The sequence below is a fragment of the Limanda limanda genome, chromosome 7 (genome assembly GCF_963576545.1).
Source record: "Limanda limanda chromosome 7, fLimLim1.1, whole genome shotgun sequence".
In the NCBI taxonomy this organism is placed as follows: Eukaryota; Metazoa; Chordata; class Actinopteri; order Pleuronectiformes; family Pleuronectidae; genus Limanda; species Limanda limanda.
The window spans coordinates 15372025-15399184 of NC_083642.1; the positions used below are offsets into that span (position 1 = coordinate 15372025).

At 40.2% G+C, this 27160-nt stretch overlaps 2 protein-coding genes across 3 annotated transcripts; both read left to right on the forward strand.

Moving 5' to 3' along the window:
• Positions 1-1832: 1832 nt before the first annotated feature.
• elapor1 (endosome-lysosome associated apoptosis and autophagy regulator 1) lies at positions 1833-11984 on the forward strand. Its single transcript, XM_061075123.1, has 20 exons — positions 1833-1996; positions 2118-2265; positions 2359-2439; positions 2811-2916; positions 3014-3163; positions 3427-3515; positions 4236-4413; positions 4577-4705; positions 5640-5730; positions 5830-5935; positions 6022-6159; positions 7021-7275; positions 7929-8105; positions 8187-8337; positions 9481-9574; positions 9671-9772; positions 9898-10024; positions 10437-10615; positions 10720-10885; positions 11750-11984. Exons 1-20 carry the CDS (start codon positions 1848-1850, stop codon positions 11834-11836), a joined length of 2703 nt encoding a protein of 900 aa, XP_060931106.1. The 5' UTR covers positions 1833-1847; the 3' UTR covers positions 11837-11984.
• A 1689-nt stretch (positions 11985-13673) lies between these two features.
• On the forward strand, positions 13674-26076 carry mapk14a (mitogen-activated protein kinase 14a). Of its 2 annotated transcripts, none has more exons than XM_061073974.1 (12): positions 13674-14053; positions 17242-17371; positions 17534-17592; positions 20060-20171; positions 20776-20805; positions 21074-21121; positions 21213-21327; positions 21890-21961; positions 22658-22737; positions 24277-24355; positions 24540-24713; positions 24854-26076. In XM_061073974.1, exons 1-12 carry the CDS (start codon positions 13935-13937, stop codon positions 24916-24918), a joined length of 1083 nt encoding a protein of 360 aa, XP_060929957.1. In that variant the 5' UTR covers positions 13674-13934; the 3' UTR covers positions 24919-26076. The 2 variants fall into 2 exon arrangements, with proteins under 2 accessions (XP_060929957.1, XP_060929958.1); XM_061073975.1 differs by lacking the exon at positions 22658-22737 and adding an exon at positions 23197-23276.
• Positions 26077-27160: the final 1084 nt, after the last annotated feature.

Consider the following 27160-nt stretch of genomic DNA (forward strand, 5'->3'; position numbering starts at 1 on the left):
GTCCTCACACCTTCCATGTTTTTCACTTTGCATAGTAACAGAACAGTTTGATAAAACATTTAATCAGCTGACTTTATACATTACGCCTGAGTGTGTGGTTTACCAGGGAGATGTGAGCTTTTATTTTCATGATAAGCAGGGAGCTCTGGTCGCTGGCACTTTTTCCAGCTGACTCTGTTTCCATGCCAGTCCATTGACCATGAGAACCAGCGGTCACGATGTCCCGTTGCCGTGGTTTCCTCATGTTTGTTTCCAGTATAGGCGATTAGGCTGCAGCCCATCTCCACAGTTTAATGCATTTTTACATCAGGTCCTCCCACATAGAGCCATGTTCACCTGATACCCCCACAGCTAATGTAGCAGCTCTAATCGAAAACACAGCCCAGAAGAGTGCTTCTGCTGCTGTGTGTGTTTCTGTTAACTATTAATCTCACAGGGGGGCCTGGATTAGTGCTGACTGACCTTCCCAGCAACAGCAGGCTGGTCAATGGACAAATCTCAAGATCCCACTGTGCTCAGTATTCATGACTTGCTTCAGAAGGCGTCAGATCAACAAGATAACCGTTAACGCTGTGTCACATCATCCCAAATAACATCATTAAGGGTGGGGCAGTGTTTGTCAGTCACTTACTGTAATTATCTCAGACGCAACGAACAAAACACAAAGGGGGGGGGGGGGAAGCTCTGCACTTGAGCTCCCTCTGTCTCCAAAGTTCCGTGACAATACCGAAATTCCCTGTTTACAGAAGGAATAGATGAATCACCATTTCTCCCCCATCGGCCAAGTAAATAAACCCTGAGGCTCCAGACTCAGCACATCCTTGATGAATGAGATTAAAAACAGTTGAGACCGACTCCTGGGTCAATATTTGCTCCGACTTTTATTTGTAAAAGAGGCTGGCCTGGTTTGAGAAAAAAAAAATCCAGAGGTATAAAACAATCCGATCGTGCATTTTTTATGACCATCGTAAAACTCTATTTCACGTGCATCTCCTGCAGAGCTGCAACAGTCAATGATTCCATTAGTCAGACTGAGAGTCAGTAGCTTCCTTCAACCAAAACTTAAAACTTACTTTTTTTTGTGCAGCGTTCTGTGATCTGACCTAATTCTAGTTTTTATTATTGTTTTTGGGACATGACTTCTATTTTTTGTATGTTATTTATTTTAATATATTTGTTCTTGTGTGGTTTTTAAAAATGCTATACAAATAAATAAATGGATAAAAAAATGAATACATAGATTAATGGATTGTTTGATTCTGTTTTAAGATTTTCTAGTTTTAGTTTCCAAAATGTGAGGATTTGATGCCTTTCTTTGTGATACATGAAAGTAAACCAAATATTTTCTGTTTTGTAACATTTGGTTCGATGAACCACAATATTTGAAGATGTCAACTTGGAAAGTTTTTTCTCTGGTCCACCTATTTTCTATAATTCAATGAATTGGCAGATCGTAGCTCTTTTAATTCTACTGTGGTGTTTTTCAACTTGCTGTGTGAACCTCACACCTGTGTTATGTCCTTGCAGTCGGATTATCACTTTGAGTACACCGAGTGTGACGTACTGAGCTCTCGATGGCGAGTGGCGGTTCCCAACAAAGCCAACACGTGCACAGGTCTACCAGATCCAGTCAAAGGCACACAGTGCAGTGAGTTTCTTATTTTTACATGTTGTATTTGTAAACCTTCTGAAAACCTTCACCCTATGTTCCGGCTTTCAGGTGTAAATATAAAACTGTATTTATTCATTGCCATGGTCACGTCTCCATGAATCCTCTCTTTTCTGTTTTTGCCCCTTGTTTGTTTCCTCCTCCAGCCTTCTCCTGTAGTGAGGGGGAGTTCCTGGACATGCAGTCACAGAAGTGTCAGAAGTGCGCTGCAGGCACCTACTCTCTGGGCACCGGGGTGGCGTTTGATGAGTGGGACAGCCTGCCCACAGGTTTTGTCACCCATGGGGAGGTAACAAATGGAGGGGAAAGCCAGACAGACTGCTCCAAGTAAATATATACTGTTCCTCACAAAGTCTTTATTTTATCTCTTTTGTCTCGATCGATAATTCTCAGTGTTTAGTTGGTTTTAAGAAACATTTAACAGTCTCTGCTGCTGATGTTGTTACAGCTCAACCTGGACTCCAAAGGGTGATTACATCGCCTCAAACACAGATGAGTGCACAGCCTTGTTGTCCTACGCTGTGAGTCTGAAGGAGCCTGGGACTGTGTCCTTCGAGTATTTCTACGAGGAGAGCAGCATCTACTTTGAGTTCTTTGTAAGTGATTTAAAGTGACTGTGGGTTGTGATGAAGCTGTTTTCAGGGGGAAATACCTGCTGACCTCGAGTTATTTTCCCTCCTCTCCTGCAGATTCAGAATGACCAGTGTCAGTCCACAGACTCTGACAACCGCTGGATGAAGACTTCAGAGAAAAACTGGGGTAAATACAAGGTTAGTCCGAGGGCAATCTCTAGCCTCTGGGGGCAACGGAGAATATTTTGGGGTTCCGATGTAGACAGTGGACATCTGGGCCAAGACTCTTCTGTCCCCTGTACACTGTTTACAGTGCAGTTTCGCTTATAAGTTAAATTGAAGGTTTCTCCAAACAAAACACAAACAGCGATAGATTTTGTAGGTGTTTTAGGTCCAGATGCTGCCCAAAAGCATTTCCGTTAATGGGATCTGCAGCTTTTTCCTCCAAAGTCTTGTCCCCTGCTTACAGATTCTGTATATTCACATACAGAATCCGTTTATAGAGATTTATCTGTGCTCCTCTATTTCTCTTCTGTTCATCTTTCACTTTTCACACTGACTCTGTGCAGGTTGAGCTGAACAAGGGCAACAATGTGCTGTATTGGAGAACCACAGCATACACTCTGCCGGCCGACACTGTCAAACCTGTGCTTTTGAGAAACATCGCCATCTCAGGTAGACTTACCCCTGAGTGTTGTGAGCAACCCGGCTAAAAACCCTTCTTCCCTCCTCCTCTTCTTTTGTCCTCTGTTAATGATTTTTTTCCCTCCAGGAGTGGCCTACACATCTGAGTGTTTCCGCTGTAAACCTGGCACCCACAGTGCTAAAGCAGGATCTGCCCGCTGTGCCCCCTGTCCCGCGAGTACCTACTCCACTAAGGGCGCCACTGTTTGCCATCAGTGTGAACCAGACAAATATGCAGGTATTATAATAACGCTCTGTCCACAAAGAGTATCATATCACTCACTGCCTCGTTCTTTAACTCGGCATCGCGTTTGTAGATGAACCACTTTGTATTTGCATATTCCTGCACGTATAGCACAGTATAATATAGTAATATCTGCATGCAAATACAGCATTTACAGCTCTAGAGGCCACACAGAATGTGCAGTTTCTTATCACTGGATCTTAATGTAAGCTGTTCTTTTCCCTTCTTGTATCCGGCTTGGTTTTCTGTTTTTCCAGAGGCTGGTTCAGGGAGCTGCATACCGAGACCAGCATGCACAAACAGTGACTACTTCTACACTCACACACCTTGTGACTCTGAGGGAAAGGTAATGTGGACACAAAGCCTTGATACGTGGAGGCAGCTGTCATGCAGCCTCACCTCTGCTGAACCTGCCTCATATTTATGCCTCAGCGCTGCCAACAGCTACCGGCCAGAGTCAATATTATTCTGTTAGTGTGTCTGTCTCATTCTGTTGAATGCTGGAGCTGTTTCAGTTTGGTATGAATTACCACCTGGACTCGTGGATGAACTTATTAGAAGTTAGAAGTTCAAGGTCAAAATTTTTGGGCGTTTTAAATTTGATATCTCAAGAAAACCTGGAGGGAATGTCTTCAAAAAATGCAAAAACATTGAATTGCCTTCACAGATTAATTGATTCGATTGTAGTGGTCAAAGGTCAAAGTTCAAGGTCGCTGCGGCCTCACAAAACATATTTTTGGCCTCTTGAACACTATATATCAAATCTGAATTTTGAGAATGTCTTCAAATTGTGACCCTTTGTCACTTGGACTCAAAATTAATCAAACTTTACTGGTTGATGGTCATTGTGACCTCATATGACTCTGGAAAAAAACATATGATGGCTGACACTGCACTGGTTGATGGAAACACACAACAACTGGGAGATCTTTCAGAATCCTACTGGTCACAATCATCTGTTGTAGCTGTTGTGTTTCCTTAGATGTACATTGTCGTAGCTGATTGTGTCACAGAGCCACTGGTCACCTCTTCCATGTGTTTATATCTGGCTTGTTGTGTGTCTCAGACGCAACTCATGTACAAGTGGATTGAACCGAAGATCTGTAACGAGACCATCGAAGGAGCGGTGACGCTTCCTGCATCAGGGGAGAAACACACCTGTCCACCATGTAACCCTGGCTTCTTTGTCACCAACTCCTCCACCTGCCAACCCTGCACCAACGGCCTCTACTCAAATGGAACAGGTACAGAGCCACTATCTAACTAAGAGTCTTTTTTGTTTATAAAAGCTTTAAACACTGATTATACAGCACTTGTTAGTGGTACTACTTAACCCCTTTTTCATCCAGTTTTGAGTTACACACTGAAACCTGTATGTTAACGTGAAAACACATTATCTACCCGCAGCCTGTTCTCAGTGTGATGTCGGCACGGAGCCAGTGGTGGGGTTCGAGTACAAATGGTGGAACACGATGCCGAGCAACATGAAGAGCTCCATCTTCAGCAGAGAGTTGAGGGGCTCCGACCACAGAACGGGTAAGAAAATATCAGGCCGCACAGCGTCCAGGAGGGTAGACGTCATAACAGCTGATCTGATAATGACCTCAGAGCATCATGGAATAAATGTCCTGTATAAAACAATCCGGTTTGACAGAATAACCTTAACTAAATATTTCACCAAGGCAATTTCCTGGATGTGCAAATATACTTGGCAATTAAAAGAATTCTGATTCTGATTCTGATTCTAATGGTGCAGAGGTTTGTAAACAGACCTTAAGATCATTAAGTCAATTATTTTGCCTGTGGTCAGAGATAAATGTAAATGTCTAAACCTAACCCTGTTTTGTGTGTGTGTGTGTGTGTGTGTGTGTGTGTGTGTGTGTGTGTGTGTGTGTGTGTGTGTGTGTGTGTGTGTGTGTGTGTGTGTGTGTGTGTGTGTGTGTGTGTGTTGTTGGTCGGACACAGACGGTATTTAAAGAAATACGAATTAGCAATTATAACCGCTTGGACATCGGTTTGATAAGAATCATGTTTGTCCATGTTTTCAATGATTTGTCCTGTACTCGTGAGTTTTTAGTTTGGGCTCCGTCCTATCCACATGGACGAGGCATTGGGGGAGCTGTTAATTCATTAACCTAAATTAATTTTGACTTGACTAGTGAGTGCTTTCTACCTCATTTGTGCTTTTTAAAATTTAGTCTTGTTCCACATCGTATATCTTTTTTTAGAACAAGCTATAAAAAGGTTTCTCACATATATTATGTGTCTTGATGGTTCTCCCACATGAATCCACCCACTACAAACTGACTATGATGTCCATGTAAATGCATGTGTTGACTTCCTGACCTGACTTCCTGTGTCCTATCCACATGGACGAGGCTTTGGGGGAGCTGTCAGGTCGTCCATCTTTATAAACAGAGTAGGGTTTAACAGCTTATGTATCACTGTGTTTTTTAATCTGTATTCACAGCATGGGAGGTGGCTGGAGAATACGTTTACACAACCCCTGGGGATCAGGACACAGATTATCTGATGCTGATGCTCAACGTCCTTGGATACAGGTGAAGCCAAACATTTCTCTTGAGGAAATTATTCAACCAACTTTCTGTACAGTGTGTGTGTGTAAGAAAAGTTGATTGAATTGTCGCGTGTCTCCGCAGGCTGCCTCAGTCTCTGGCCAAAGAAGGTGAAAGGACTGAACTGTCTCGCATCACCTTTGTCTTCGAGACCATGTGTACAGCCGAATGCAAACTCTTCTTCCTCGCTGTGAGTTAAACTCTCTGGGTCAGGTGACGATAAAGACATCGAGCATCACATGAACCAGAGTGTGAATAAAATGCATTTCTCTGCAGGGTTATAATCAGTGGAATAACGTTGTGGTGGAGCAGTGGAAAGGCAGCAGCAGCAAACAGTCGTACTCCTACCTCATCCAGAGCAACAGCACCGTCGGCTTCACGTGGACGTTTCAACGCACAGAGGAGTTGAACATTGTGAGACACGAACACAGCAACACAACCCAAAACACAATGAGATGATCTGTCTCAGTCCCTCGGGCAGATATGAACATAAATGCAAGAATCAAAAACTTTACATTACTGACTAATCAAAATGTCAGCATCATCTTAAGAAGGACGGTTAAAGACATTTTTAGTTTTAAAGTTTACCTTGTTAATTCTATTCTCCCTGTGATAGTGTTTTATTTGTGTTGCCTAATCAGAGAGAAAACCATATAAATAATTATCATTACCAGGATAAGCATAAAATAATAAACTAATTTAAACACTGCGTGAGGGAAGCAGCAAGAGGTGAATAAGATAAAGCACAGAGAGAAGGTTTTACCTCCAAACATTGCTCTTAACACTAGAGGGCACTGTGGAGCTGTGTGTCTGCTTCGGAAAAGACAACATGACCTTTGGAATGCAAGTGCACTGAGGATAAGATATACCGTGGATATACATTCATGCATTTTCACTTTTACTTAAGTAAGTATTACCTTACAAATTGTATTTAAAGAATCAAAAGTAAAAGCATTAGTTAACCCCAAAAATCAAATTTTAGAATATGCAAATTATATATATTATTTCCCCCCAGGATCAACCAGGTCTTATCTTTATCTAAAATAATACATCATATTTATTTGTTGCTTCTATTTTTATATCTCTAATCGGAATCTACAAAGTAATGGGATAAATAAAGTAGCACAAAATGTAAATACTCAAATCCAGCCCCTTCAATTTGTGAATAGTTACAGTACTTAAATTTATATTTATAAAACATCTCACTGTGTGTAGAAGGACTCGCTTTTAAAGGACTCAACTGGTTACTGAGACCTAATGCTTCTCTTCCCTCAGGAGAGGAAGTACAGTGGTGACATTGCAAAGATCTACTCCATCCACATCACCAACGTGGTCGGAGGTGTAGCCTCACAGTGTCGCCGCTGCGCCATGAGCTCGGACGAGGCCTGTGTTCCCTGCCCACCGGGACACTACATGGTCAACAGGACCGGGTTCTGCAAGAAATGCTCGGAAAACAATATCATCAGGGCTGAGCAGCCGTTCGGAGAGGACGCTTGTATCCGCTGTGGTCCAAGCACGAGGAGAAACAAGGTGAGATGAACAAAATGCTGGTGACTGAGAAACTCCAAAGACAAAGCCATGACGGAATCCATCAGTTGTGAGGTGACTTCATGTCCTCTGGCTTGTTTCTGGAAGATTGAGGATTTCAATGTTTTCTTTCAACACATGAACATGACTCTGTTGTAGAACAAATTACAGTATTAACAATAATGAAATGATCAAATTAAGTTATGTTGATTATGATTTAATATTTGCTTCCCTGGCAATTTGCATAAGGCTTCAAAATATAATTTGGGGATTAATGGATGAAAAAAGGTGAAACAATCAAATCAGACAATTTAGCAAATTGTCATTTGACGGGTTGAACCCTCAGCATATCTAAAATCCTAGAGACTGAATTGAATTCAACTATATCTGTATCTATATCTGTATCTATATCTATACATGATAATGCTTGTTCTTGTGTACCTTTTCTCCCTTATGAAAAAGAAAGGATGAAAAAAAGGAGTCATTTTTAGATTTAATTGTTTACAGCTTATTAACCTAATTAATTTTGACTTGACTTAAGTGCTTTCTACCTCATTTGTGCTTTTAAAAATTATAATATACTGTATATCTTGTTCCAAATCGTATATCTTTTTGCATGTAAATGCATGTGTTGACCTCCTGACCTCCCCCTCCAGGCCTACTCAGCGTGTCTCAGTGACTGTACGCTGGATGTGCAGTCGAGAGGAGGAGAACATCTGCACTATGACTTCTCTGCTCTGGCCAACGTCACCGGCTTCCACAGCAGCCCCCGCTTCACCAACAAAGGCCTGAAATATCTCCAGAGCTTTAATGTGGCTCTGTGTGGGAAAGAGGTCAGAAAGTCAGAATCCATATTTATGTCTTTGTGTAAATTACATTTTCACCCGGACTTTCACCTGTTACATCTCTCACAGGGTCGTATGCCAGCTACCTGTGTGGACAATGCAACGGGGAGTGGGAAGGAAGTCAAAGGTTACGTCTGCCAGTCCACTGTGGTTCCGTCTGAAATCAGGAGTCAGAGTGTGGTGTCCTCACAGCCGTTCCTCATCGGGGACTCACTTGTCGGTACGGACTGAATGACCCACCTGTGCAATGCCATGATATATTTGTACGATCAGATATTCAGTCGTCTGCTGAAAGGTGTGATGAAAATGTCCAAACATTACTGAAGGGCAGTAAACTGTGGTAGCACAGTCTGTTCTCTCACACACGCGCGGGTGATGTGTCGCATCAGGATTTTTTCACTCAGCATCATAATGTCTCAGTGCTTGGAAAAACCTTTCATTCTCACACTAATGTGAAACCCTTGGTAAATATCACCTAAGGATGTTCTTTCCATAACTTCTCTCTCTGACTGTGCCTTATTTGGTCATGAGTGTTTCATAGATAAATAGAGAGCACTCTCATGTAACTCCTCTGTTGGTTTTATTGACGCTAATGGTGCTTCAGCTACTCGTGTTTTTCCCATCGATTATTTACTCTGCTGTCGTATAGAACTACATCTAATTGCGCCTAGATTATATAATATTACCGTCGTCAAGGAGGTTGTGTTATTGCCCCTGCCTCGTTGTTTGTTGGGCTGTCAGATTGTCACTAGAATTACGCAGAAACGACTGCGTGGATTTCCAATAAACTTGGTGGAAAGATGGGGAATTGGCCAACAAAGAACCCTTTGAATTTAGCTGCTGATCTGGACAAAGGGCCAGAACCAGGAACTTTCTTTAACATTGCGAAATAGGATGTTTTTTCATTTCGCAAGGAATAATTCATCGGTTTGATTTAAAACCATGATTATGGCACTGATATCTATGAGGCTCTTCCAATCATGAGTCAGTCTCAGTTGTTTATCATAAGGTTTCACCTCGTTTTTATAGCAACAAATAACCAAACACACCAAAAACAGTGTGATATTGACTACCTTAAATAACAGAAACTATCTTTGAGAATAATGTATTTATTGTGTACTTTGACTTTTTAGTTTGGACCATGTCCCATCCATTGACACAAGGCAGGGTTTATAACCTATACTGCAGCGAGGGGGCGATAAAGGCTTCACTTTAAGGGACCTGTCATGTCGTCCATCATTACATCAAAACAGGCTTTGTTATGTGGGGTGTTGCAAGAAAAAGATGGTAGAGCCATTGGTATGAACTGTGTTAATATAATTTATCAGATAACAAGCGTATGTTACATGTTGTCATTGTGAAGGTGTGACCACTGACACGACGCTGAGCAGCATCTCCTCTCCTGATTGGCTGTTCCCCTCTACGTCCATGCTGCCAGACGTCATCTTCTATTACAAGTAAATACGATCAAGATTTATCCAGTTTTGTTCAATCCACTGTGATGAATAGATAAGTTTAGACCTTTACGTTTGTCCTGTTTGTGACATGTCCAGGTCCAGTGAGACGACTCAGACTTGTAAACAAGGCAGGTCGGCTGCCATCAGACTGAGATGTGATCCAGCACTGACCGCTAAAGACCACATCACACTGCCGAGGTATCTCACACCACAACCCAGCTCGGTTTTTCTGACTCAGCTCTTTGAACAAAGTGGCTCCCTGGAGAAACATTTTTTCCACGCGAAGCTTCCAAACATCTCTTTTACTTTGTTTTCCTCCACAGAAACTGTTCAGAAGGGACGTGTGATGGCTGTGTGTTCCACCTCCTGTGGCAGAGCCAGCATGCATGTCCACTCTGCACCAAAAGCCACTACAGAGAAATCGTCAGCGCTTGTATCCAGGGAATACAGGTATAGAGACAAAAAACACTTTACCTCCTCAACCCCACAAATCCATCACAGATCAACACGAAACTCATCCTGTGTGACAATAAATACTTAATAGATTGTAAATATACAGAATATGTAAGAATAGATTACAGGAAAGAAGATTGTTTTCCAGTTCATGTGATCATTTAACCACAAAGAGCAGCATCTTGTATTTTACTTACTGTGCTGTGTGTGTATGTGTGACACAGAAATGATGATCTTCATCTTCATTTAAAGGAATAGATCAATCATTCAATCAATCAATCAAGCAATCAATCAATCAATCAATCAATCAATCAATCAATCAATCAATCAATCAATCAATCAATCAATCAATCAGTCAATCAATGTTATTTATCCCTTAAAAACAATTTGAGGATTATTTCCCCCACAGAAAACCACCTACGTGTGGCAGCAGCCGTTGCAGTGTTATGGAGGAGTGTCTCTACCAGCACAAAAAGTCAGCGCCTGTGTGAGTCTGGATTTCTGGCTCAAGTTTGGTGTGACCACTGGAATAATTGCTGCTGTGCTGCTCATCAGTGTCAGCTGCTATTTCTGGAAGAAGACGCGCAAGTGAGACCATTGAGCTCCACATTCTCTTTTGGTTGTTTGTTAAAGTAAAAGCATGAACGCTTTTCCATTCAGATTTCTGTATCCCTGTCGTCCTCCACCTGCAGACTGCAGTATAAATACTCCAAGCTGATGATGAGCTCCGGCGGTCAAGAGTGTGAGCTGCCCACCGCAGACAGCTGTGCTATAATGGAGGGAGAGGACGCAGAGGACGACCTCATGGACCTCACCAAGAAATCTTTTTTCACCAAGATTAAGTCCTTCTCACGAGAGGTTTGTAAACAGCTCCACTCACACATACACACAAACATTGTTGTACTTTATCTTAGTGAGGACACACATTGGCATGATGCATTCCCTCACTCCTCGCCCTAACATTAGCCATCATGACTAAACACCAAGCCTAAACCTGATTTATAATTATTTGATAAAAATCCTTCCCACCCCGCAATTATTGGAATGGCTGCCTTTCAACCAAACCTCGGTGCGTAACCTTTAATAATCACAGCTCAATGCTTTTTCATTTTTGTTTTTCTCCCCCTTTAAAATCATAGAAGGTTAATTTTTTATTTTAAAACTTAAATAAAACAATTATTTTCTCACCTTAACCATTTAGATTCTTTATATTTAATCCAGCCCTGCTATTCTTTTCCTAACCCTAACATTTTATGAGTATCTCAATATCCAACATATCCCTGACATTTAGTTTTTTCCATTATTTTCTATTTCAATATTTAACCTAACAGATTTTATTTTTGCTCAACCCTGACCTCCTCCTCCCATTGTCTTTTCTTATATGAAGCTAAAACTAGTTTCTACGGCTAACTATGCGTTTTATATATATATTAATATATGCCTTAATCAGAAAGAATAAGAATCAATATGACATTCAAAAACCAGTGGCCAGGGCTCGCTCCCTACTATTTAATTGTGTTATCTTAAAGTTCTCTATCCTGACCCTAAAAGCAAGTCTGAGGCTACAAACAGCTCTTTGAAAAAGTGAGGACCGACCTAACACTCCATGAGGGGTATTCTCAATATGGTCCTCACAAAGATATAAGTAAAGATACAGTACACACACACATACAGTATGGGGCTGCTTTTCATGCTTCTTGTTATTCTCTCTGCGTGTTTCAGAGGTCGTCAGACGGATTTGACTCTGTTCCACTGAAGTCGTCATCTTCTCGCCTCCAACAGGACGACGAGGACTCGGACGAAGCTTGAATCAGACGATGATCAGATCTTCGATAGTTTGACATCAACACGCCTCCAGCAGATGTTTCTGTGTTGTTCTAGAGAACAGAGATGGGCTGTGAACGGTTTTCATTTGTTACAAAGGATCTAGGCTTACTGAGGGAGATTCAAATATTGTTACGAGTAGTGATTAGTGTTATTTTTCATGTTCCAAATCTAATAGTTAAATACAAAGTCTCCACATTGGGGATATTCTGTATTTTAAATACTTCAAAACTGTGTTTCAAAGATTATCTGAGACTGTGGATGAAGCTACACTTTTTATAGATGTGATTGTTTGTGTACATTTTACATAAATGTTACTATGTATTTCATTTTTCTCTTTTTATTAGACCACAGATCTAGTTCAGTCAGATATTGTTATTTGGTAATATATTATTTTTATTTGCTGTGGCTTTTGAAACCCTTGTCTGCTGCATTTAAGTTTAGGACATTATTTTGTTTTACTGTGACGTAAAGACATTTTCTACACTGAAAAACTACAAATGTGCATCTCTCAAAATGAATGAACTCAAGTGCTGCCTTCAGGTTCTTCTTGTAATATCACATCGCAGAGCACGAAACATTTCATCACTTCATACACGCATGCACGCACACACGCACAAACACACAATCGAACACACACACACATTGTAAATGTTGCTTAATCAAGTATGGTAAACATTGATTAGTGGTAAAGAAAAGAATTGTGCTTGAGTAGGATACTTCCGTTTTCTGCTACTTTACACTTTTTATTTGGAAGACGTACCACTGTGTTGAAATACTGTTACAAATGACTTGAAAGTCATGCATTCAAGATTTTGCTCTAGTAAAAATTCTAAGGTTTTAGCATCAAATATCCTTCAAGTACCAAAGGTAAGTTATCAGCCTACAGAATGTAATGTTTCCGAATTTATTACATGATCGATACTCGATGATAAATATTGATCCATTTATGTGTACATCACTTAAGTTGCCGCAGTAAATGCAGATTACTTACTCATCAAGAAAGTATCATCTTGTCCTTACCTACAACAACAACAACAACAACAACAACAACAACAACAACAGTAATAATACAATTATAATATTTGTATTTAAATAGTAGCATTCAGCTGTTATAAAGTGCTTCACAAAGAGGACCAATAAAACAAGAATACACAACTTTAAAGACAAGAAGCAAAATAAAACTATCATTTAAGATCGAATACAGCATATTATATAACCAAAAAAATCCCAAATAGAATATAGAATATTAAAAAAAAAACTTAAAAGTAATGTAAAAAATACATTATATGTCTTATTTTATATAAATAGTCTAATTTCCAAAATTAACAAGGTGCTACAGTGCTTGCAGTAAGGACACCCATGATGTGTCAAAAGTACGACATTTGTCTAGTGGTAGAAGTATAAAGTAAAAGTAGAGTAAAGAGCAAATTTCAAAACTCATTTGCAGAACATATAGCAGAATATTTGTATTCCCTTATCTATCTCATTCTGACTTCCCTGCTTCTGCAACAACGGAATTTCCCCAGTGTGTGGATCAATAAAGTTTTATCTTATCTTAAGGAAATGTAGTTGGTTACTGTCCACAACCGGGTGTCGAGGAGGAGTCCCCTTTTAATTGCCTGTTTGAACGAACTGTTATTAGTCAGTTGTTCTCATGTGTTATCACATATTAGTTATAGACGAACAGTTGTTTCTGTAAATATGAAACATAAGACTTGACTTCCGGGAGCACTTGAAAGCAGCAGTCCGTCTGTCCTCCCGTCGGCTCCTCTCGCTGTCCCGGGTCGTGTGTTCTCGCGGGATTTGGCGGTGCAGGCGGTTAGTGGGGGGGCTGTGATCTCGGAGGTGCAGAGCAGGGAAACGTGCACGACGCAGCGGCAGCAGCAGCAGCAGAGGACGGTGGTTCTGCAGCCTTCAGCGCCAGGGCGGCTCGGTAAACACGACACAAAGTTGTCCCACGGTCGAAGGATCCCGCTCGTTTCGCGCCTCCTCGCTTCGGAACTTGTGGAGAAGTTGAACTCGGGCTCGCCCGGAGAGAGGACCCAGGCTGAAAGTGCAGTCGGCGGCTGGTGCTGCAGGAATGTCGCAGAAAGAGAGACCCGTGTTCTACCGACAGGAGGTCAACAAGACGATATGGGAAGTCCCGGAGCGCTACCAGAGCCTGTCCCCGGTGGGCTCCGGAGCCTACGGGTCCGTGTGGTGAGTCACTTCCACCGTCCACCGTCCACCCCCCCTTCCCCCTGAAGTTAGCCCGTCGCCTGGTCACCTAACTTAACCTCCATTCATTTAGACGAGGCCTGTGCAGCAGATGCTAAAGTTAGGTTAGCTCGTCCTGCTTGTTTGCTAGCGAGTTGGAGCCTCGACTCGAGAGAGAAAAAACATGCGGACTTGTGTTGTTTTACGGCGGATTCTCCACCTGTAAAAACCATAACTCTCCTCTGGAGCTCCACATACAGGAAGTTGCTCACTTACATCTAAGTTTAACTGCGGAGAAAGCATTCGTGCGATCGGTGTGTTGCATGTGTCAGCCTCGAAACTGACTCATCAACTGTCGGGTTCCTCTGCAAAGTTTCAGGTCTCCAGATCAGGCTTGTGATGATCTGGCGATGTACGAATCAAATGGAATCGAGTCGATCACTCTTGATAGTTTCTACACTACAAGGTTCTCGTGTTGTTGCCTGAATATCAATTGTTTTACAGTAACACTGGAAACTCCCACCAGCACGTTTGATGAGGTTAGCAGACAGCTGTATCCGGATAGTTCATGTGTTTGTGACTCACCACCACAGACTGTGCAATATCTGATCATATTAACCTTATATCTTTTGAAAACAGCCCGTGCATGTTATTGTGCTCATGTTTTCATCACACTGCTGCACACGCACCTTCATTTGACAGTTTACAATCTGCGAATATCTGTATTTTCTTTATATTTAGCTTGAAAAAGACTGAAGCTATTAATTTTCTTTTTAAATAGTTGCAGATTATATTTACTTGAATTGACTTATTTGAATCAGCTAATCATTTTAGCCCCAGGTGTCATGTTGTTTGTCAATATTGGCAATCATACAAATATGCAATCTGAATAATGTTTCAGATATGGCTGCAACTAACCACAATCAGCATTATTGAAATCTGCATAATCTCTTCTGAGTTATTGTTAATTTATTGGATTTCTAAAATAATAGAAAAAGCAGCCATTGTCTAGGTTATTTCCACCAGTTACATGTCGTCTTAAAAACACTAAAAGCTCTTAACTACCATTGTATATTGACTATTACCTCTCGATATATTTTAGAGGAGAACCTGCTCCCTCCGTGGAGCCCATTCTTTTTATGACTAGAATTGTTGATGAGAGGAAAATAGCTGATCCATGAGTTATTTTAACTCACAGTCCATTGATCACAGTTACTGATTAACTATCATTTTTGTTATGTTTGTCCTTTTTTTGGACTGGTTTTCTGGTAGTTTAAAAAGCATTGTTGTAATTGTGTATGACTTAATTACAATCCAGCACGTGTGACCCTGCAAGCATACATTTTCTGGTCATATAGTTCTTATGTGTTAGATTGTCTCATCCAATTAATAGCATGTCTTAATTAAAGCATTTTTACAGTGCAAAAGAAAAAAAAGTATTGATAAAACAACCTGCAGAACAAACGTTTGTATTTACCGTTGAGATCCAGTCATACCTGCTCTCTTATTGTTCTCTTATGAGAGCAGCTTGTTGTTCAGGTGGATTAACCTATCATGCTCTTTGGTGGAGGGAGAGTATGCTTTCACTGAATGACGCTTTCTCTTTGGTGTGTTGATGAAATAGGTTATGCTGTACTATCTAGGACACAAGACTGTCAGCCGTGCACTTGATTTAGTGGGCAGATGTTTGTTTTGCAAATGGAAGCTGACAGCTGTGCTGTTGCTGGGCAATAGGATAATCTGTTGCTGGCCAGATTACTGACTGCTCACCAGTGTGATTGTTTTTTTTTTAGCACTCTGCCTTGTGTATCTTCAGTGTTTACATGATGGACTCTACCATTAAGTTATGAAGAATCTCTCACCAGTTTTGTTATGCTGGAACGGCTCCATCTTAAGATCTGTTTGACATTGTAGTGATGACACACAACTGAAAATGTCTACATCACCAACCATAAGAAAAAATACTTATCATTGTAACATTTATTTTAAAAATGTAATATACAGCAGCATTAGTCTTTATACATTACTTTTATTTAAAGTGTTTTTAATTGATCTCTTATTCAAACTTGCACTACAATGGCACCATGGAAGATCTCTGCAATATGGCATTCATAGTCATAGACATATGGACACGAGGAGCCAGGGAGTGAACTCTGGACGACGACCTGTTTAACCTGTTTCACCTACTGATGAATATTATTTATATTTCCTTATCAAAGTGGAAGAAGGCGAGGTAGTATCAGTTTGTGCAGCCTCATAGTTTATTTCAATGTAATTGTGGACATCTTTTGAACAGAGATCTTAAGAACATACCTTTTCTACTGTCTACTGTTAATCAACTCATATTTTGAGCTTGAGCATCCAGTTTCTGGAAAGCATATCTACAGTATTTTCTTAAATCTAGTTGTTGTGGAAATCTTAAATGTCGACAACTTATCTCAGCGTGTATTAATTCAACACATTTACACAACATTTCATCAAGACAATAATAAAGGCTGGATGGGAAAAGTGTAGATTTTGGATCTACAAACTCTTGATGTCTCCAGTCTTGGGTCGGGTGTCTGAGTCCCCAGTTTGACCCAACTTTTGGTACATTCGTTTTTTCTACGCTATTCCAAAGCTTTCAAGCCCTTAATGCAGAGACCCCTGGAAATCTAGATGGCCCATTTTTGTTTGAATAACTTTTTTTAAAATATTTGGTTAAAAAAGAAATACACCCATGTTTGCATCCTGAAAATACTTGTCTTGCTTGGAGACTGGTTTCGTTTTAAAATGAAATTGAATTAGTGTGGATGTATGTTCGGCTGAGCAGGAGGAAATGTTAGGTTTGAGTAAAGGACACTCAGCCTTCAGAGTGAAGGAGTGATGCAGGCAGGGCTGCTGCCCCCAGTCTGCTGAGAGATGACATTTTCTGCTGATGTCGTCTTTTTTCCTCAGCCTTCAGCAGCCCTTCCTGCAAGTAATTTGATTTTGAGAGCAAACTCAGCCCATTCTGAGCCATAGGAAAATGTTGTTCTCATCTCCCTAAAAAATGACCTGCTTGCTTTTCTAAAGTTCATCTCTAGTTGAACCTGCTCAGTACTTGTTTGGCAGGTTTGTATCATTAAAGCAGCCCTTGCTGGCACAACAAATGATCCGAAACAAGTTGTTAATTATTAATGAGCTATAATATTTAATGTTTTCTTCAACAGTTCTGCATATGATAGGAAGAGTAATTTGAAGATTGCTGTGAAGAAGCTCTCTCGGCCATTTCAGTCCATCATCCACGCCAAGAGAATGTACAGAGAGCTGCGGTTGCTGAAGCACATGAAACATGAAAATGTGAGTCAAATTTTTTCTATTTTGGTTTTGTCTGATGGTAAACAGAATATGTATTTGATTATGTAATGCCTGACAGTCTGTAGCTACAGACTTTAAATCTCTGTCCATTGCTCTTTGGGTTGTGAATCTGTCAATATATAAATCATTTTTGTTTTTGTGCAGGTAATTGGCCTCCTAGACGTCTTTTCCCCAGCTACTTCTCTGAAGGAGTTCACTGATGTGTAAGTTTACCCCAAGTAAATCCCCAGTTTCCCTCTCTGTGCACATTGACTTGGGGTCAGAGAGTCACCTCAGCAACACTTGTGCATAATTTAACAACAGGGTTCAACAAGCTGCAGCCTTTAGTTTTGCAGCAGTGGACAATCCTAGCTTTGTCTAGAAAACACCTGGAGGCCTGCCAGGAGGCCAAAGCAGAGTGGAACACATTTTAGGCAGACTACTCACTCTAAGTTATTCAATCTCTGCCTGTTAAAAGACTTACTTCAATACCAGCTTCCTTCGCTGGGTTCCTCAGTATTTAGCTTTGTTGCACACATTGTAGTTACGTTGCTTATGGCAAACATATAGTTGTTATTGGTTGATGTTGAAAGTTGTTAGAAATGGGAAGTGAGAAACTAGACAATGACTCATTCCTCAGCCGTGCTTGCTACCTCCCCCGTTGTATGTAGACTGGATTTTTCCTCTTCCTCTTCTTGTCTCCAAATCAGATTGTGACGGATTTTAGTCGACACCCGTCTTAAGAATGTGCCTCAACTGTAACTTTGAGCTAGATTTATTTTCCTTATGCATTTTCGAGTTCATATTTAAAATGTTCTTTGCCGCAGTGAGCTGTGCTGCACCCAGTTTGAGATCCACTTCAAATCTGAAGCTGTGGCCAAGAACATTTCCTCATACCTAACACGTCATAAGTGTTGGAGGAAACACACCTAAATTCTGAGAGAAATAGCTGACTTCAATTCCCAGAAACGCTTAGTTCTGAGGGTCAACAACAGAACTCCCTGATCTTAAGGATGATGTTTCATCTCATTATTCCTGGACAGCTAGTCAAAGCTCATACTTGCTGTCTTTGGCGGACCAGAATTTAATTCAAAATTTTTTATATAATTTCTGATGTTGGCAAAATTCCACCATAAATGATTTTATGCATTTGTTTCGTAGTTCTATTATATTGGAGTATTGTTAGGAAGAAGTGGAATCAAATGGACAATAACTCTGGTTTTGTTGTGTTATTTTTTAGCTATTGGTTTTTTAGGAGGATGAGTCAGGAAAGAACCATTAAAGGTTGGTGTAAATCTGGGGCGAATCTAGGATTTTTATATTTCACTTCCTTTAAACATTTGACAGTCATAGATCTTGAGGAAAAACCAAAACAGGCACATGTAGGTAACTGTTATCTATGAGGTTGTGAAATGTGTGCAGCTTGATGGAATTTAAGAGAACTGTTGGGCCTTGGTGAAGTAATGCATCTTCCTGAGTGACATTCTTGTTTTTTTATTAACGTTATATCATGCATATAGCAGTGTTAAAGAGCTTTAATACTAAATTGGTGCAGGGTGTCTTTGAATGAGCAGCAGTTTTGCAGAATTGTTGCATAACTCGAACAGGAACATAGACATTTACTGGAACCTTTCCCCCACACGTGAAGAAGCAGTAACTGCATGTTCTGCTGTTAAAACTGAAAGTTGTCCTCCGAAAAATGTCCCGTGCTCCTCCCTGATAAGCACAATGTGAAGGCAATGCAAGATCACACATGTTGCCTGTGTGTACACTGGAGTTCCGAGGGAGACTAAATAGGTGGGTCGTGCAGAAGCAGAAACGCATTCTCTGGAGCTTCTCTTGCACAACATGGAAGACAGGTCGTCACAAGGAGACATGGCTTTCTTTGTCTGCTTATCTGCTGGAACATTTGAAATGTTCTGCGTGCAATGTGATCTCTAGAAAAAATCTCAGATATGCAGGTTCTGTAAGTTCGGTCTCCCCTCTGCTCTAAAAATACAAACTGAGTCACAACGCTGCAGTAAGGCTCCTCGCAGCTCCAGCCATGCTCCTGTTTCTATAGGAGAGAGGAAAACAGAGGTCACTATTTATATCTCCCTTTTTTCCAAGGCGGGTGAACTTTGCAGAGAGTCTGTGTCCCTGCGAGTGCTGCTTAGAACAAGTTCAAGCATAACCTGGTGCTATTTTAAAGCTGTGCTCTCTGTGCCGTGTGAGAATAGAAGATTATTCCTGACATCGATATTTGCTGAGCAGCAGACTGACGGAGGAGCACGTGGCTCTGTGTGTTTTGGCCGCAAAACTGCCACTGTAGCATCCTGCTGCTCCTTTTCTTCCATCAGTTCTGACATTTTTAAATGCCCTGGGATTAGATTTGAATTATGCACTGAGGCGGTCCTATTAAGCCCATTTATCTGGGTGTGTTGTTTAATGACATTCCATTTGTGAAGGGCTTGGCCTTCTCAGTGCCTCTGGAGAGAAGTGAGAGTGGAAAGAAGTGGCAGCTAAACTGGCTTTAAGCTCACACAGCCATATGGGAAATTAGTTTCATCCTGCAAACAACTCTGGGGGTAAAAAAGATGGAAGTGCAAATATATTGATTTCTATCCTGGCTTTTTGTGATGTTAGAAAATATGATAGAACTTGTGATGTTTATCTCTTTAAGGTGTGAAAACCATCTTTTCTCATCGGCAGGTATCTGGTGACTCACCTAATGGGTGCAGATCTCAACAACATAGTGAAATGTCAGAAGCTCACAGATGACCATGTGCAGTTCCTCATATACCAGATCCTCCGAGGATTAAAGGTGAGATTAATATATTTGATCGCAAGTGGAAAGCTCTGAATGGATGCATTAACCCCTGGCATTATAATGATGAATGCCAGGGGTTATAATTCATTAATATAATGAATTATAGTGACCCCACATGCGTCTTGTGAACACGTATGCCATTTCTGTTAATGGAGACCGAGTTATGTTGTTTTTACCCAATCTGAGTGTATAAGCGCGTCCATTGTCACTTTGTGTATGTGTATCTCGGTCATAGTTGAGTTGGAAGCTTTTACACTAAACAAACTAGATATTATGTGTTCAATAATGATCTTAAGAGATGGTAAGATACAGATGTTGTTGCCTTTGGATAGAGTTATGTCTCCTATTTGCACTTGTTTCCAGTCTTAATGCTAAGCTAACTGGCTATAGTTCTGCATATTGAACTTCTTCATCATCCAAGTCTCAGAAAAATTGGGAATAATCCCATTTCACAAAATGTGGAGTTGTTATTTCAAATTGTTCTAAGAATGATCAGGTTAGAAGAATTATTTTAGAATATTTTTTTTACTGTATTATCAACATACTGTATCTTAGGTGAAATTGTAATTTGATGTACGTGCTCTCCATCTCTCTCCAGTATATCCACTCAGCAGACATCATTCATAGGGTAAGTGTCACGTTTGATTTGAACCTGACAAATTTTAGTTTAGTCAGTTTTATCCCAGTCCCGGGGCCTCCCCACACCTTCTGGCATAGGACCTTTATTTTCCATTTATCAGTCTTTAATTTCAATATTAATGAAGAAGAGACATACTTGTTTTTATTTTATTTGACTATTTCTCTCGAGCAGGAATGTTTTCTGGAATCAATATTGTTTTTATTATCACCTAAACTTAAATCACAGTAATTCACATTTATGTATTTTCTCCCTACAGGATTTGAAACCCAGTAACCTGGCAGTGAATGAAGACTGTGAGCTGAAGGTCAGTGAACTGCTGCTTTCATTTAAAACATCAGAAACCCCAAAGCTTCCCACAAATGTGAATATTTACAACTCTGTTACACTGTTCTCAGATTTTGGACTTTGGTTTGGCACGGCACACTGATGATGAGATGACCGGGTACGTGGCCACCCGCTGGTATCGAGCCCCAGAGATCATGTTGAACTGGATGCACTACAACATGACAGGTACAACCTGACTGACGCAGGGTTTTTGAAGCCCATATCAATATAGATGTTTGTTCATATTGAGTGTGGGTACAGTAACAGAAAAGTTTTTTAGTGATATATCAGCTGATAGTCATTTATCCACCTTAAACCATGAAATAAATTGTGATTTTTAAAAGGTTCACTTAAATGTATTCCTTTTTAAATATGTAACTTCGGCCTCTTGGGATCTCTCGATCCAAACAAAGAAGCACAGGATCATGGGAGTTATTATCTTTAACACCACACAATCCTCAGAATATGGCAATGTATGATCCATTACAAGTGACCAATACAAACAGCCAAAAGAAACAGGAGACTGGCTATCGGTGTGCTTTTCCTTCATCATAAGTCATTGCCCTGGAAGTGATAACAAAGCCACAGTTACTTCTCAATTATCAGCTGACATAATTTAACTGAAATTGTACTAATATTTGCTGATTTATTGTATTAAAGCTCCTTTGTTGTCTTTCTGCCTCTATACATCATGATGTTGTTTTACAATCAAATCTTAACATAATTTCCCTTCTTTTCTGTGTTTCAGTTGATATTTGGTCAGTGGGTTGTATAATGGCAGAACTCCTCACTGGAAGAACCCTGTTTCCTGGCACTGACCGTATCCTTTTCATTTCGAGAGAACAGTATATATGGGACATTGATTTTGTTATGGTTTCACTCATTTATTTAGTTTTTGTTAGCATAGTAAAAGGGGTGGATTTGCAATCCTTTGTTTTTTGTGTCCACTCACGACAATCTGCTTTTCTGCTTTTCTCTTCCAACATGATGCCGCCTAAGGTGCCTTTTATATACATTTTTAAAAAAAAAGTAATGAAAACATAACACACAGTACCTTTTGCGAAACATCCCTCTGTCTGGACACGTACCCTCTGCTGCAATGTTTCTACTGGCGTGCTTCAACTCCTCCTACACCATCAGTATGCATTGTTGGCTGGGGTCCACTTTCTGCCTGCACCACTGCCAGTCTTTGTAAGGGCCTAACAATCTGCAGTGTCTCTGCTTAGAATTGTGTTTATCTCTCTCTCTCTTCCTGCCAGTGTTTTCACACTAACGGCTGTGCTTGTATGTAGGTGTACAGTTGGGCTGTCTCCACTCTTTTCCTGTTGTGCGCTGTCATTATATAATTTGTTCTGCTTTCACAGGTTTCACATTGACTTCCTCTGCTCCTCTCTGTGTGAACCAGTACAGTAACTATAGTAAAACTGAATATCAAACATGGTTTTTAAGTGGTATAAGTTTCAAATGGAGGTAAGATTCCTCCAGCATCTGGTCTTCCTTTACCGTGTGCTTGTAGACATTGATCAGTTGAAGCTAATCATGATGCTCGTCGGAACACCAGGGCCCGGGCTCTTGATGAAAATATCTTCAGAGTCTGTGAGTTCACAAAAACAATGCAAGGTTTTTCTCTAACCCAGTTTTCTGCTCTAAACTAAAACTTGCCCCTCTGCTGTTCAGCATTTGTATAAACTGTAGCAGCTTTCTAATGGACAGCATGTTTTCCATCCTTCAGCTGTGTGGGTTTGAGACTTGCTTTCTCCCTCTTTAACTGAATGAATACAACTGTTTGCTGTGGGATCATTGTGACACAGGTGATTGAGTGCTGGCTTTCACTGACTGCAGTGCAAAGTGATGTGTAATTCTCTCCTCTACATCTGATGATCCCTCCTCCTCCTAACTTTGTTTTTGTCGCATTTTGCTTCAAAGCTTGAAGTTTGCTTTTCAACATAACATTGTAGTGCATCTTCGAGTTTAGCCCCACGGTGTTGGGTTGAGAAGCAGCTTCTTAACCAACTCTGCTCTATCGCTATACTCCCCTTGACACAAGCTTCATAGATATAAACCAGCTTCAGCAGATAATGCGTCTGACAGGAACGCCCCCAGCATCTCTAATAAGCAGGATGCCCAGCCACGAGGTGAGCCGGATCCACAGTTGCTCTCGTTAGACCAGACAGAAGAGCGGGGTGGGAGGACAGTCACACCTACTGTATTATACTCTCCCTCTTTATATTTTATGCTGCCCAGCTCTTAGCTTAATGTGCTCGCTGTTATCAACCACACTAATGATAAGAGTGCAGACTTAAGGGACTACTCCTTTTGTCAAGTGGGGTATAAAGAGGAGCATAACCTCTTAAGGCAGGGGTTGAAGTTTTTGGCTTTCCTGTGATATCGTAGTGTTTGTGTGATATCTGACATGCTTGCATGTGATTGTAATGATTGCCACAAGCAGCTCTAAGCCTGTGTGGTGAATACATGTCCATGCTTGTCACTTCACCCCAGTAGTGTTAGGGTGTCTTTTCAGAGATAAACATGCACATTGAGCAATAGCCAGGCCTGCTGTTACTAACAGGATTTTCTGTGTGAAAGATCCTTCCCTCTGTGGTTTTCCTTCTGTTTTTGTTGCACAATTCTTAAAACTTTATTTTCTTCCATTATTTTGACATAATAATTCAATGTGCAAGCTAAACCTTTTATTATACACTGACAAGGCACTTATTTAGTCAGTGGTTTATGTTAAAATACATCTTTCCTCAAAATTTCACAACTACATGAATTCACTACATTATCCAAAAATTATGTTGTGGTCTTATTTTAAAAAGGATTACAATTTACTCCAAAAATAAAAGGGAATATTGAAGATATTCATAATGTTAACAATTTGTTGTCTTACTGTCTGGACATTCTAAATACAGAGCTGCAGCAAATGTTTGCTAGTGTAGTAAACTGCAAAGGGCTCGAGCTTTAAAACCAACATGTATTATTATCTTTGTGCCACATCAATATGACATTGAATACGTTGAATAGAATCAATAGCATGAAATACTGTGAGGATGATGAAACAGGCGGTGCTGAATTTGGGCGACATGTTGCTGCTGGTAGCTGCTGACATTTGATTTACTCTATACATTTTCTCAGGCCAGGAACTACATCAGCTCCTTGCCAAACATGCCCAAGAGGAGCTTTGCTGATGTTTTCGTCGGTGCCAACCCTCAAGGTAATATGAGAACATGATTAGCTCTGTTATTGTGCAACCCCTGTAAACTGTAAATAAATATTTATTTCTAAATTGACCATTGATCTTGGTTTAAACTCTACATGAGAGGACACTATGATTTTCAAAGAATCTTTGAGTGAATGAATGAAACTCGCATATTTAATTGTGTTCACATGTTTTTCAGCTGTGGACCTTTTGGAGAAGATGCTGGTTCTGGACACGGACAAACGGATAACAGCAGCCGAGGCTCTGGCCCACTCCTACTTCGCTCAGTACCACGACCCAGAGGACGAGCCTGAGGCCGAGCCTTACGACCAGAGCTTTGAGAGTCGCGAGCTGGAGATTGAAGAGTGGAAACGTATGTCTTCATGAAATTAAATCCGATGTGCCTTCATATTTACTTAAATGACTTAAAGCTATAAAATGTGGGTTGCCTCCTGACAGTGGTGGAACTCTGTTGCGTGTTGAAGTCTCCTGACGTTTACTCTTGTCTTGCAGGATTAACCTTCGAGGAGCTGTGCAGTTTCGAGCCACATGCCTTTGATGAGGATGACATGGAGTAGTAGGACGTGCCACCCACATCCCAGCATCCCACAAATTTGTAGCGACCTTAAACATTAGTCGTAAACAAATGCTCAGACACTTGTATTAGTCCTTATTGATCAGGAAAATATTGTCCATGATTAGCCTTTAGGTAAAGGAGACCATTACCAGCGCATAGAAAGCATGAGCTCGACCAGTTATCATTAATTGTCAATTATGAACCACTGATGGTCCAATGCTGGGAAATGTCACTCGTTGCCAATAAGTGGCTTAATTTTATATTCTTCAGATATTAGCAAAATTTAGACGTTGACTTATCACTGTGACTCTGAGATGCTGAAACACCTGGTCCTATAGCTGTGCTATTTTGTGTTTAAAATTTTCTATTGAGTAACTTATGAATAAGCTTTTGTATCTATCTATCAATCAAAAAAGAAATATGCTAATATGCTGGTCTGCCACTCACCCTGCCACGGTGTCACATATAGCACTGGGTCACGTGTATTTGTAACATGAGTTTTGATTCAGTCATCGCCATGATTGTTCTGTATTTAAAGAGATACGTTTGAAGGGTTTCATATCTGACTGTGAATTTTACAGTTTTAAAGTTTTTAGATATGTCACAAACTGAGAATATGCTTGTTCTGGGTAGTCACTGACCTTCAGTGCTCACCAAATGAATTTCACACATTTTAATGTTCATAGTTTAGACGCCCTGTGAGACATTTCTGCATATTTTGGCTACACGGAAAAATCTGAGCCTCAACTGTTAAAGGACAGTGCTTTTCAATGTGGCACCTAAGTAGGAATATAAATATTTATGGGTACCTGCTCTGCTCAAAAATATGTAAATATCTGTGCCATATTTTTTAATCTCTGATATATTGCAGTTCTGTTATGAAGCAATCACTTAGCATGTACAGTACATCAGTTACAAGACTTTGTGTGTGTCTGCAAGGGTGTGTTGTTAGTTTACAGGCATTTTAAGTGTCATGCTGAAACATTTAATAGAAATACTGCTTAAATGTGTAAAAGAGGGATTCTACATGTATTTATACTTTGTGGAGGTGGTATTTATAGACAACAATCGAAAGATCCCTTTAACTATTTTCAGTCCAGCAGAGTTACTACTATCTTCAGTCATTTGTTTAACAAATTAAAGACTTATTTTTAAGAGACATGTGCTGTGTTTATTGCCTCTACTGAAAGGTTTTTTACATCCTTATTTAAAAAAAACAAGATCAGTATGGCTAGTGATCAGTGTATGAATGAATAAAATAATGTAGACGACCATGACTCCTTCATAGCATCTGTATCTGCCCTGCTGAAGTGGCATCAGGCAAATCTGAGACGGACAGAATAAGTAGAGAAAAGAGATGTAGGATTTGGTGGTCAAACTGACATGAAAATAGTATTTTATTGTCATTTATTGTTTTGTTTTCTCCAGACATTTAACTAACACCGAGATATTTATTCTGTAGACGAAAAAGAAAAGCTGCCAATGTCTGATTTTTTTGCTTGAGAACTTACTAAAGTTGTTTATTTAACAGTAGTTGAATATCCTTTGCATTTAAAGCAGGTACATTTCTCCCGTATTGCTAAACTTGTGCACAGTTTTTTAAAAGTACTTGGTAGGTTGTTGAAAGAATTTCTGAGTACTGGCTGCACTCTCTGTGGATTGAGTTTGTCTCAGTGTCCTTTATCACCTCATGAAATGTCAGGCTGACTCCATGATGTTCACATCAGGGCGCTGAGGGCCACGCCATCTACTGCAGGATTCTGTTCTTGTCTCTGGGAATAGTTCTTTATGACTTTGGCTCTATGATGTAAGTCCTACACAATGTATTGTGTACAGCAGACCGTTGTCTCTTGTGGCTTCACTCTAGTAAAATACAGAGGTGGAAAGTAACCAAATACATTAATGACAGCCTTGTTTTTAATGATAAATTTATGGTCAGTATTTTCTTGCCACTTCCCTTTTCAATACAATTCACAGAGAAATATTATTGCTCTATTCCAACTACTAAAATGATCCTATATAATATTTTACTTTCAAAACATATGAAGACCTACTATTAAAGGGATAAAAACACTTTTAAGTCAATCAGATAACATTGGTTGATTTGTCAATAAAAAAGAAAGTAATCCTTCAGACATAAATAATAGCCTCTCGGATGTGCAGATTTGCTCAGTTTTCCTTGTATTTATTTTGATAATTACTTTTGATTGATTAAAAAATACCTTTGAAAGTGTCTTTGGGCT